Genomic DNA, 12,583 nt, shown 5'->3' on the forward strand with positions numbered 1-12,583 from the left:
TACACAAGTTATTATTCTTTGTTAACATTAGTTAAAAAATACAACTGATCATTGTTAGTTCATGTTAGCTCAGGTCCACTAAATAATAGTTCAAACTTTTGATTTTAACAATGTTTTATTAAATGTTGAAATTAACATTAACATTTTGGTCAAAATTATCAGCATGATATAATATTACTACCAAAAAAACAAATATTATTACAGTACTTTAATTTTCTATCGACCTTATAACGTGACACCCCTACTTATGATGATTATTATTCTGACCAGAGCTATAGACTCGCGGACAGCATTCAGTCATATTGCACACAACGGCTTTTGAGGTTTTGCGGTACTTTCCTGATCCTGTTCCCTTCACTCCTGCTTCCTGTCTCTCTCAAACTGTCCTATTTAGCAAAAGCCCAAAAATATAACTTTAAAAAAAGTGTTCCAGAACTGAAAATTGAGGAACACAAACAAAAACAAACACACTCCTTTCAGATGCACAAGCAAATGTTTCTTACTGAATCACCAAAAAAAGCAACAACAACAAAAAAAACACATTATTTTTAGACTGGAATGCTTAAATTGATAAGACAACCAAAAATTGGCATCAAAAGAAGTAAACATGAACTGTGCGGTCTTCTCTACTGGTTCAAGAGACAGCATCAGGAACTGACTAAAAGAGAGACTTCCAACTCTTCAGATCTGTTATTTTACTAAATGTGGTTGTCAGGAGGAACATAGTTCTGCTGGTGGTCAGCTGTGGGTCGTAAAACTGAACGGCTTCTAAATCAGATACTCAAGAAAAAAAAATTGTAATAAAATATACTGGAAAACATGCCAAATGGCAAACTTTTTTTGCTTCAAAATTACAGGTTTGAACTTACTGATTATTAATTAAAAAAATAAAAAAAATATTCAAAAATAGACTGGTGCAAACCATAATTGTCAATCTGCCAATTAAATATCATAAGACCACTAAATTATTACACAACATTTCATATTAAAATAGTAATACTTGCATGGTGTTACTATAAATCCAATGGTCTGTTTAACTAAATTTAAAACTGTGCGAAAGCTCCACAAAGACAAACAGCACAGGCAAATGATTGGAACATGTGATTGACAGCCATGTATTAACCATAATGACAAGCACAGAATTCCACTTCACCAGATTTGTTTCTCTGACACTTTCCTGTCATCAAAATTCTAAAAATAACCATAATCACGACCCCATGGCTGGTGCAGCCCACTGTTCCCACATGAGGACAAAAAGGACTTCAATTCTGCCCTCTGCTGTTTCAGAGTAGAGTTAACCACACTTCCACACATATTCTAAGCTGTGGTTTCACACTGATCCTGATAAATGTTTTTTAAAGGAATAAATCTAAAAGGCAAAACATACACAGACAAAGGCTATTCTTCTAACCAGTCATCTTATTTTTTAAAGGTTCAGCAAAATCATTTTTAATACCCATACTTTTTTTTTAAGGTACAGAAGGCACACATCTTGCATAAAATGTGCAAGGTCTGAGTTTCACAAAATAATGCACAAACTCGGTTTAAGTTTTAAAAAATTTGCATAACACACAAAAAACATGTGCCATTAGAGAACAGCGTTTAATATAGTGTAACATCCTTTACTTTTTTGTATTTTACACTTTACAATAAGGTTCATTAGTTAACTACATAAGATAGCATGAACTGATAATGAACTGCACTTATACAGCATTTAATATTCGTTGTTAATGTTAATTTCAACATTTACTAATACTTTATTAAAATATTGTTAACATTAGTTAATGCACTGTGAACTAACATGAACAAACAGCTCTATTTGTAGTAACCAACATTAACAAAGATTAACAAATACAGTAACAAATGTATTGCTCATGGTTAGTTCATGTTAGTTAATATATTAACTAATGTTAACTAATGAACCTTATTGTAAAGTGTTACCATTTTGCCTGTATGGATCAAAAGAAAGCATGACCACAGATAAAAATGATGTGAACTACCGAATTATGCCGAATTGCCATGCACTCACAAGGGACACCATACCCTTCATTAAAACTGACATCACAAGGGGAGGGAGGGAGATTTTGGGTGCTGCTGGAGAAGCAAATTTGGTATAAATAGCAGAATCCACTTCTGTGAACAGGAGTACCACGGACTTACAGGAGTTGGAAACGTACAAATATACAGATTGGTCGGGACAGCAGCCTGACCCCCTCTGACTTCTGGAGCTCCGGCCTACTGGTGGGTACAGACACTTGCCTCTATAGCTTTCTGCGGCCGAATAATGCCGGGTTGGGAGTGTGTGGTGTTGCTGGAACGGGTGTGAGGAGAAGATCTTTTAGATGCTACTTTGAATGCGTGTCAGTGAGCCACATTTATGAAGTCTTCTGGGATGTTTTCTGAGTGATTACACATGTACTTGATGCTTTCTGTAGTCATTTGTTATTTATGTCAATTTTATACAGCATGTTTAGATATACCGAGACAACATGCTTCTTTATAATGTCAATTTTTAAATGCTATGAGGAGATGTTTCTGTGTCACTCATTCATCATTGCTCTCATTTCATCATTTCTTTACAGGCTTAGCTTCAGAAAATGGACCTCCGGGTAACAAGCATTCTCCTTCTCCTTGTGGTACTGGCTGAGGCGACCCCTGACAGATACTATCATGTGAAGAAACAGCCTTATCCTACAAAATCTCACAGTGAGTTTACATTTGGTCCATATATACTTAATGTATTTCATAATTGTAATGTGGAATGAGTCAGAATATGTAAAATAACAGCAGAAGGTGCACCATTGAGACACAGTACACTAAGGGAGCTTGAGGTACATAGGGTGCCTAATATATGTACATAAATGAATATGAAATTGGATGAGCCTCTTTGCAACAAATTAGATGAGCTTCAGTCACTCAGGTCATTTAAGAGTACACAAAACTATTTTCAGTCAACATATATCAAGCAACTCTTTATATATCTAGCCCCTCTTTAATTGCTAAGCTGCATATATTGCCCAGAATACATTAACTTTACCAAATAAAGTTATTGTGCAAAGACTACAAATACTGTTAGTTAATTACTTTTCAGATGGTATACACCACAGATTATATAATCCACTACTTTAGAACATAATAAAATCACCAAAACAGAGGTAACCACTTAATACAACAGGCATACCCAAAATAACCCATACTGTGGTGTTAAATTATACCATTAGTTTCTGGACAAGCACGGTTTCAAATAGAATTTATTTATTTTTTGTTGAAAAACTGGCTATTCCCTGCGTTTTCGAGATTATCAAACAATCCAATCCAACCGTGCAGCACCTATGACTACATAGAATTAATTAAACAGCCTATTTTATAACAATAAAAAACTTGTGCAGGGTTTTTATATCATGATAATCACCACATAGCATACATTTAAAAGTTAAAGTTCTCTCGTCAATCATTCTTAAACCAAAGTGGGCTGCAAACTACAAACATTAACACACACACACATTTTCTTTACTATATTAGTGAGGATATATCCATTGTTTTTATATCAGTTGAATGTTTTATATCGACTAACTTGACCCTTACATTTTTTGCAAAACACTAAATTGAAACAAAAACATGATTTGGCCAATTTATAAGCCACTTTAACTATTGAGGTTAAGCTGACTATTCAGTTTTTAACAGGTTTCAGCATTTTACTGAGTACATTTTTGAATAGTGAGGCCATTTTCTCTCTCCAAGAGATTGAATCAATTTTAAATAAACTTTAAAATGAAAACAAGTAATACACTCACTTATTATTCTAATTAAAATATATTTATTTTTGGTCTACAAATGTGGCTGAGATAGCAAACAGATCAATCAGATCAGTCTCTAATTAATAATGTACTTTAAAATGTAAATGTAGCTTGAAATGAAATTAAATGAAATTTTAGCTTGTCAAATGTCAGATTTAAGTCAGTGCCATGCTACTGAGCCAAAGGTGTATGTTAAGGAATGTCTTACAAGCAATTTTGTGTGTGTTGTTTGTAATGTTGTGTGTGAATTATCTTATATTTTTGTCTTATTTGTAGCTGTTGCTGGTGAACCTGGTATTCCAGGTTCCCCAGGTGAACCTGGGCCCGCCGGCCCACCTGGCGCACCAGGAATGCCTGGAAAGAATGGTGTTGGACACACCGGTCCAGTTGGTCCACCTGGACCACCAGGTCCAGCAGGATACTCCTCACCTGGTAAACCTGGAAGCCCAGGTTCACCTGGAAAACCAGGTGCACCTGGATATCCAGGCGAGAAGGGACACCAAGGGCCTGCAGGACCTCAAGGTGCAAGAGGAGCGCCAGGATCACCTGGAAGCCCTGGACCTGCTGGCCTTTCTTCTGCTGGAAAGCCTGGACCACATGGTCTTCCAGGATCAATGGGCCCACGTGGAGAAACGGGCCCAAAGGGTCATCCTGGAATTCCTGGACTGCCAGGCCAGAAAGGAGAACCTGGCCATGGTATTCCAGGAGGACCTGGTAGCCCAGGTCCAATGGGACCTCAGGGTCCTTCTGGTCAGCCCGGTCAGCCTGGAATTGGAAAATCAGGACCAAGTGGATTTCCTGGAGAGCCTGGAAAGTCAGGAATGCCAGGTAGGGATGGGTCACCAGGCCCTATGGGCATACCAGGCCCAAAGGGTCATACAGGGGCACCTGGAATAGGAGCACCAGGAAAACCAGGCCAGAATGGCGCTCCAGGAATGCCTGGGTCAATGGGACAAAAAGGTCCTCAAGGACCAGCAGGACAGCCAGGCGCTCCAGGTCTGCCAGGTACTGGCAAACCTGGATCACCTGGACTGCCAGGAGATCGTGGAGTGCCAGGAACCTCAGGTACAACAGGCCAAAAGGGAGAACCAGGGCCAATAGGTCACACAGGTCATCCAGGTGCTATTGGCCCAATAGGTCAAGCTGGTCCTCAAGGTTCCAGGGGATTCCAAGGAGAAGCAGGTCCACAGGGAGCTAAAGGTGACATTGGTATGGTTGGGGCACCAGGCCCAAGAGGTGCAAAGGGTGAACAAGGGGCACAAGGCTTCTCAGGAAAACCTGGTCTTCCAGGTGGAGCAGGTCCTCCAGGCCCAATGGGCCATATGGGACATCAAGGTTCCAAGGGCGAACCAGGATTTACCGGTGCTCCAGGTATCCCCGGTACCAAAGGGCCACCAGGTGATAAGGGACATCCAGGACTTCAAGGGCAACCAGGTGGAAGGGGTGAAAATGGTATCCCTGGAGCAAGAGGACCAGGAGGTCCATCAGGACCAATAGGTCCACCAGGGCTTAAGGGTCACCCAGGACTTCCAGGCCCCCCTGGCCCTGCAGGGCTCACATCGAAGGGAGTTTCTGGACCTCAGGGTCCTCCTGGTGTCCCTGGTGCCAGAGGTCATGATGGTCACCCGGGTAAACCAGGACCTCCTGGGGCACCTGGCCCCCCAGGCGAGATGGTTTACCACCACGAGAAAAGCATGCCAATTAAATCCCATGAGATGGTAATGCCTGTTAGTCACGAGCTGATGAAAGCACCCATGTCAGCATTCACAGCTCTTCTTACCACAGCTTATCCTAATGCTGGATCACCAATTGCATTCAACCAAATTGTGTACAATGGAGAGAACCACTATGATCCTAACACTGGCATATTCACCTGTCAGGTTCCAGGACTTTACTACTTTTCTTTCCATATGCATGTCAATGGAGCAAATGCATTGGTAGCACTTTACAAAAACAGTGAGCCAGTCCTGTTCTCTTATGATGAGTACAACAAAGGTTTCCTTGACCAGATGTCTGGCAGTGCTGTCCTTATGCTGCATTCCCATGACACAGTGTTCATCCAGGTTCCAGATGACCAGTCCAATGGCATTTATGCTGATGAAAATGTTCACTGTTCTTTCTCTGGCTTCTTGATTGCCACAACGTGATAAACACACTCAAGAAAACCTCAATCTTTCTAATTCAAAAATTGTCTGCATTTATACTCATTTTCATGTTTCCCTGAGATAAAGTCATGCAGAGTAGAAAATGAAGACTAATTTAGAAAAATTGTATGTAGCTTGTTGATCTAAAGAAGACCTTGTATGAAAATATTTTGATGATCTCAATTATTAAGGAACACCAATAAAAATTATCCAAGAAATTAGACACCAGACCTATTGCATTTGCCTAGAACCTGAACTGATGGTTATGTATTGAATTTGTCTATGTGTATGACTTTTTCCTGAGCCCACATTTTAGCAAAAGTTTCCTGTGTTGAGTATGCTTTGAAGACACAGGCTCTTTAAGACAAATTAAGTGAGCCAGGTTTTGAATTAAATGATTTCCAAGTGAATAATTATAATTGTGAGTCGTTGTTTTTTTTCCTTTTAACTCTGTAATGTCACAAGGTGTGCATCATAATAATCAATACAAATAAAGTTTCAGTGCCAGTGTTGCTGTTTGTGTTTGACTGCAGCAAAAGGTTAATGTTTTCCCAAAGAAAGTGCTTACCCTCACCTCATCTTTGTAAAAGTTAAGCAACAATATCTTAGGCTAACTTGCTAAAATGTTATTCTGATAGCAAATAGAACCCATTATAATCAGTGATGCTGTCTACACTGGATGAGGCGCAGAAAGATATGACAAATTCCCAACTGTAAACTGATACCCCATTTTTATTTCTGATAAACTTCAAGCGCTTGCGCTACTTCTGACACAACAAGCGGATATGCAACGGTTGCTTTGTCGCGTCTGGTGTAGACATGGTGTAAGACCTTTATAGACATTATACAATATCAAAATTAAATAAAAATTTTAAATACTGATTACAAATAATAAGAGGGTATAAGAGTTTTTTTTCTACATACCCCGAAATGCAGATGTGTTGTAATTATGGTCAATTGCAGCAACAATGTCTTTCCACAAGTCAGATGTGATATCGACTCCTTGCTAGGGTTAAAAAATAAATAAAAATTAAATTCATTTTAAATGAAAACATAGGCAAATGACAACATACGTTTTTGTAATACAATTTAACATTCACAATACAGCTAAATTAACAAATGCTACTTCTAATTTGAAATAGAAATATAGCTTTTTTGAAAATTATTTAAATTAGTATTACCTTATGCAACATATCCACCACTCTTGCACAGAGAAGGGCACCAGGGAGGTCAAAATAGTTGTCATAAAAATAGTATTTTGCTGCAACAAATGAGTGAACTAAATCACATATTTAGGTAAAGACAGTTATTTGAAAATATGATAAAACACTGTAAAACTGCAATTGATAATACATATAAATAATAATAGTACTAATATATATATATATATATATATATATATATATATATATATATAAAAATGTAATCCTCAAATACAATAAGCGAATGATTGTTATATTGTCATCAGAAATTATAAAATTAACTAGCTGAAAAAAAAGCAGCCTTACCAGATCGTGTGTACGAGGTATTAAGGCTATTAAAATGTTTCCATTCTCTTTTTGGACCATAATGCTTTATGATGTCATCAGAACTCAGGTTTTTAGTGCCATGAGTTGCCCTACAAATAAGAGTGTTTTAAATAGATCAACATCTTAATCTAACAGGTTAGCAGTTTAGATATTTTACTATGCACAGTAGAAATTAGCCTTTTTTTTTTCTTTAGAAAAAACTAGCTATAAAATGTACTGCTGAGTAATCATTCAAATACACACGGCATATTAAAATTGACTCACCGCAAGACAGTACCATCCTCTGCCAGCTTGACCAGGTTACCCTCCTCAAGGTCCACCACAAGACCTTTAAAACTGGTCACATGACAACAAGCAACTGTGTTTGTGTACTAGAGAGACAAACAAGCTCATACAAGGGTAACAACTTATTTGTTTGGAAACAAACAGCTTACATAAACGACAAGCTTATGGATATATTAATACCCAATTAATATAATTTTCACAATTTACAAGAATACCTGCTTGAAACAAGAATCAATTTGTTCGTATTTCAATTTTGAACATAAGCCATGTTCTTGAGACCAGGGTGTGCACCAGGGTTCAGATCGATGGGTTCACACTTATTCAAATGAACCGCACTAACAGAGCAATCGCACCAGGATTCCTTTTAATCCAACCAAACATGCCAAGTGTGAATTCACTGGCTCTTATTTGTTTTATAATAATCATATTGACAATAACATTACATAACTTACATATTTTTATAAACAAATATACTTTTTAAAGCATTAACATTAAGAATTTATTTTTTTCTTCATGAAACAGTCTTAAAGGGATACTCCACTTTTTTCGGAAATATGCTCATTTTACATCTCCCCCAGAGTTAAACAGTTGAGTTTTACCGTTTTAGAATCCATTCAGCCGAACTCCGGGTCTGACGGTACCACTTTTAGCATAGCTTAGCACAGATCATTGATTCTGATGAGTCCAGTAGCATTTCTTTCAAAATGACTAAAGAGTTTCAATATTTTTCCTATTTAAAACTTGACTCTTCTGTAGTTAAACCGTGTACTAAGATCGACGGAAAATGAAAAGTTGCGATTTTCTAGGCTGATATGGCTAGGAACTACTCTCATTCCGGCGTAATAATCAAGGAACTGTGCGGCTGTACCATGAGTGCAGCAGGCGTAATGATATGACGCAGCGCCTGAAAATAGGTCTAATAGGTTAGACAAACTTAGTCCCGGTCACGTTGGAAGAAGTTACCGAGCTGGGGACTATTTTCAGGCGCTGCGTCATATCACTACGCCTGCTGCACTCATGGTACAGCCGCACAGTTCCTTGATTATTACGCTGGAATGAGAGTAGTTCCTAGCCATATAGGCTTAGAAAATCGCAACTTTTCATTTTCCGTCGATCTTAGTACACGGTTTAACTACAGAAGAGTCAAGTTTTAAATAGGAAAAATATTGAAACTCTTTGGTCATTTTGAAAGAAATGCTACTGGACTCATCAGAATCAATGATCTGTGCTAAGCTATGCTAAAAGTGGTACCGTCAGACCCGGAGTTCGGCTGAATGGATTCTAAAACGGTAAAACTCAACTGTTTAACTCTGGGGGAGATGTAAAATGAGCTTATTTCCGAAAAAAGTGGAGTATCCCTTTAAATGTAGTTAACATCCAGCTGTATGCTGCTGTTTAATGTATACATAGTATTTTGTATTTATATCTTCAAAATAATAATTAATAGTTATCAAAGAAAAAAAAAAAACTTGATCTGCAGCGCTCCTGCATAGATGCAGAAGCCCTGCTGCAGAATTCAGACGCACAATTTGTCCTTTTTTAATACACAACTGGCCACTATTGTAGCCTAACAAATGCATCCAGAACAACAAGTGTCAAAAATATGTTTGCGCATCAACTTAGACGACCGATTCTGCTATCAACATGGTGATTTTCACCAATGGTGAAGAGTTTGCATGCTTGGGTTACTCTGAGTTTGAGCTTATGACCATGTTGAACCATTAATGAATAATTATAAATCCAAACTATACTGTAAAACAGTGGTTTTCAATCCTGATCCTGGGGACCCACCGCTCTGCACATTTTGTCTCTCTTCCCTGTCTCAATCAGCTCCCTAGTTCAGTAGTCAGGGCACTGATCCGGGAGTCGGCAATTTGAAGGGCTGTCTCAATAGTAAAATATCTTCCAGCGCACTTAAACGTTCGCGCCCTAAATAGTCCCACAATGTACCGTGATTAACCAGGGACCATCGATGCTCAATATATTCCCTTAACGGAAGTTCTGAAGCACTGAAACATAAATCATGGAATGGCAAGCACAGGATTGTGGGATATCAAAGGCAGTGAAGGATACATCTGAGATACCTTCAGAATTTTTTAAGAATCAATTAATACCTTCAGAATCAATGCCTTGATGACTTTTTACCTTGGAATGCATTCTCCGAATGCAATATTTTTTATGATTTTGGATGCAGCCAATATTTATAATTATTTTACGACTGAAATGTTGGTAGGTAAATGTAATAAAGTATTTATTATATAGAAAAATATCAGCTCTGCTGTGGTTCATAAATACCAGTTTCATAAATACCAGTATTCATGTCGCCAGTTGTACAATGTGGACGTTGTCATGTCGCCAGAGTCATCAGTGTCCCAATGTGTAGTGATCCAGTGTCCATTAAGGCCCCGATGTACTTCAAGTGAAATCGAAGAACGAACTGATGTGGCGTCATTTCGAACAAAATCAGGCCAAAACGAACTACTTTGGAGTTCGAAACAGCTTGTTCTATTGGTCCGTGGCGATTACGTAATAGGTAGGTGTGTGTGGAGGCTCTGCCTTCTTTCACATAGAAATCTTTTCCAGTTCATTTCTCCTCACGAGTCCATTGTGATCCGACGTCCGTGAGTGAAAAGATGAACACATTGGAGGAGCTGCTTTATGGTAGAAAATGAAGTTGTACTTCTGATGAAACGAGACACTGACACTGTTTTTCATGTTTAACACGGTAAAGCTGCTTGATTTCAAGCAATCTATTGTATAAAGTGCTATATAAATAAACGTGACGTGACGTGACTTTACTAGACTGCTGAATTGCAGAGCTCAAAGTGCACAGCACAGATTTACATATTCATCTAACCGTTGCTCTCAGCAGTGTGGGCGGCGTCAGACGTTCGATAACAGTTCATCTCTGCTAATGTATTTTGAACTTCATTTTACCCCTAAACAGAGAACCAAAAAGAACTTTACACAATAAGTAAGGGATAATGTACATCCAGCCAGTTGTTATCTCAGAATAAACCCCGACAGTGTGATCAGGACTTGATCAGGGCTTCCATCAGCCAGAAGGGGGTTATTCTGTGATAACAGCCGGCTGGATGTACATTATCCTGCTTATTACACGGCTACTTGCCACATAAGATAATAATTAGACGCTAAATATTGATCGGAGTCGAAATATTTTATTAGCTCTTTAAACGCTAAGCTTCCGTGGAGAGAGGAGTTGCAGAGCGGCAAGTTCAAAATAGACAGACATTTAAGAGATGCGGTATACAGTCATACCACTTATTACACAACATTTCACCACATAAATAATTATGGTGATAAGAGATATTGATTTGAGATTAAACTGTTTTAAAATCATACCTGTTTTTTATCTTATAAGATTTATATAAATAAATAATCCAACAGTGTACACAACAATAGCTACAAAATGGCAGCAGCTGCGTTTGTATGAAACGAGAGAACGAGTCCACCATACCAGGATGACATAATTAGTTTTAATGAGTTTTAATATTTTATTAGGTCACCAACCGCAAAACTTCCACAAGTTCCTAACAAGCGTAAAGCTCCTAATGAGCTCATGATGTGAATCAGGAGAGAGAGAGAAAGAATGTGTGTGTGTGAGAGACAGAATATGTGTAAGTGAGAGAGAATGTGTGTGTGTGAGAGAGAATGTGTGTGCGTGTGTTAATGTGTGTGTGAGAGAGAGAGACAGAGATTTGCACGTGTGTCATAGTAAATGTCTAAATGTTAAGTCTGGGCATTAAACGCATGGTTTCATGCAGGTATTCTTGGCCATTTTAATGACTTTATGTGTGTGCGCGCATTGCTGAAACAACTCACCAGAAATCCCAATCGGCAGGTGTTAAATTAAGTAGATCTTTATCATATCCCTTGTGTTCCACAAGATACCCTGCAAAACTCTCATAGATCAGCTGCACACAGACAGAAGAAGAAATAAATGTAAGTACTTAACATGAGGTACAGTGACATGAAGATGTCAGGCCTAACCATAACTGAAGCATCATCTCGAGCTATTATAGGTAAACTACACGTCAGATGCGATGTATGAACGTCCTCCTAGAATGCCAGATAAAGTAGACACTCCTCTCACATTCTCAATGTGTTTTAACGAGGCCTGCCGAACAGATCGATATTTTAGATCCGCGCATCAACGCGCTACTGTTCCAGTAATGTAACGCAAACAGAACACATATTTCCGATTCTGATTTATTGTAACCGTGTGTCAGCCATATTCTGCGTGTAAGGTCGGCTGTGTGATGATATGCATGATGCCAGCACGACTCACCCTGGAGGTCTCCTTCAGATAGTATCGACAGAGCGTGTGGTCCAAATCAAAGCCGATCACATCACACTCCGACAGCGAGAAGAATTCGCTCATTGTACAGCCTTTAGAAGGAATGGTTATGTGAACTGTAAGATTACAGAATCGTGATGTCTTGCGGTGACTTCCAGCTGTCGATGCAGCAGCTCGCTCGGTGGCGGCAGTCTGCAATGTATTTGTCTGTTCTGCAACACGTGGGACAGCGGCGACAACAGTGTCACAAAAGACTACAAGCCGCGTTTAGAAACGGCTCACGGAAGGCGCAGTCACCCGCAAAACGCGTCTCGGCATTTAACGCGGAAACACTCCGGTGCCGTTTATAACATTATGAACAACGGGTCTTTGTATCTTGCTTGCTTACACAAGACACGAACGTATTAATATCTGAATATTCGCGCATTTCCGGGTGTTGTTACCGTAATAACGTGAACAAAATGGACAGTCGCACGTCACTTCTAATTATTGAACATTTGTCAGTTATGC

The 12,583-nt window shown here is 38.8% G+C and overlaps 2 protein-coding genes across 2 annotated transcripts in view; one reads left to right on the forward strand and one right to left on the reverse strand.

The window, feature by feature from the left end:
* Nucleotides 1–12,583, reverse strand: part of nt5dc1 (5'-nucleotidase domain containing 1) — a 58,606-nt gene extending 46,023 nt beyond the window's left edge. Inside the window, exons 1-6 of the mRNA XM_084433277.1 lie at nucleotides 12,065–12,583; nucleotides 11,599–11,690; nucleotides 7,735–7,806; nucleotides 7,450–7,559; nucleotides 7,123–7,202; nucleotides 6,866–6,947 (exon numbers count right to left, since the gene is read on the reverse strand). Of these exons, the coding sequence (XP_084289403.1) occupies nucleotides 6,866–6,947; nucleotides 7,123–7,202; nucleotides 7,450–7,559; nucleotides 7,735–7,806; nucleotides 11,599–11,690; nucleotides 12,065–12,157 (529 nt within the window). The 5' untranslated portion in view covers nucleotides 12,158–12,583. The remainder of the gene's footprint in view (nucleotides 1–6,865; nucleotides 6,948–7,122; nucleotides 7,203–7,449; nucleotides 7,560–7,734; nucleotides 7,807–11,598; nucleotides 11,691–12,064) is intronic.
* Nucleotides 2,142–6,488, forward strand: col10a1b (collagen, type X, alpha 1b). Its single transcript, XM_084433276.1, has 3 exons — nucleotides 2,142–2,241; nucleotides 2,583–2,706; nucleotides 4,074–6,488. The coding sequence occupies exons 2-3, from the start codon at nucleotides 2,598–2,600 to the stop codon at nucleotides 5,942–5,944; spliced, it is 1,980 nt and encodes a 659-aa protein (XP_084289402.1). The 5' UTR covers nucleotides 2,142–2,241; nucleotides 2,583–2,597; the 3' UTR covers nucleotides 5,945–6,488.

This window comes from Rutilus rutilus (assembly GCF_951802725.1).
Source record: "Rutilus rutilus genome assembly, chromosome: 15".
NCBI classification, from domain to species: Eukaryota; Metazoa; Chordata; class Actinopteri; order Cypriniformes; family Leuciscidae; genus Rutilus; species Rutilus rutilus.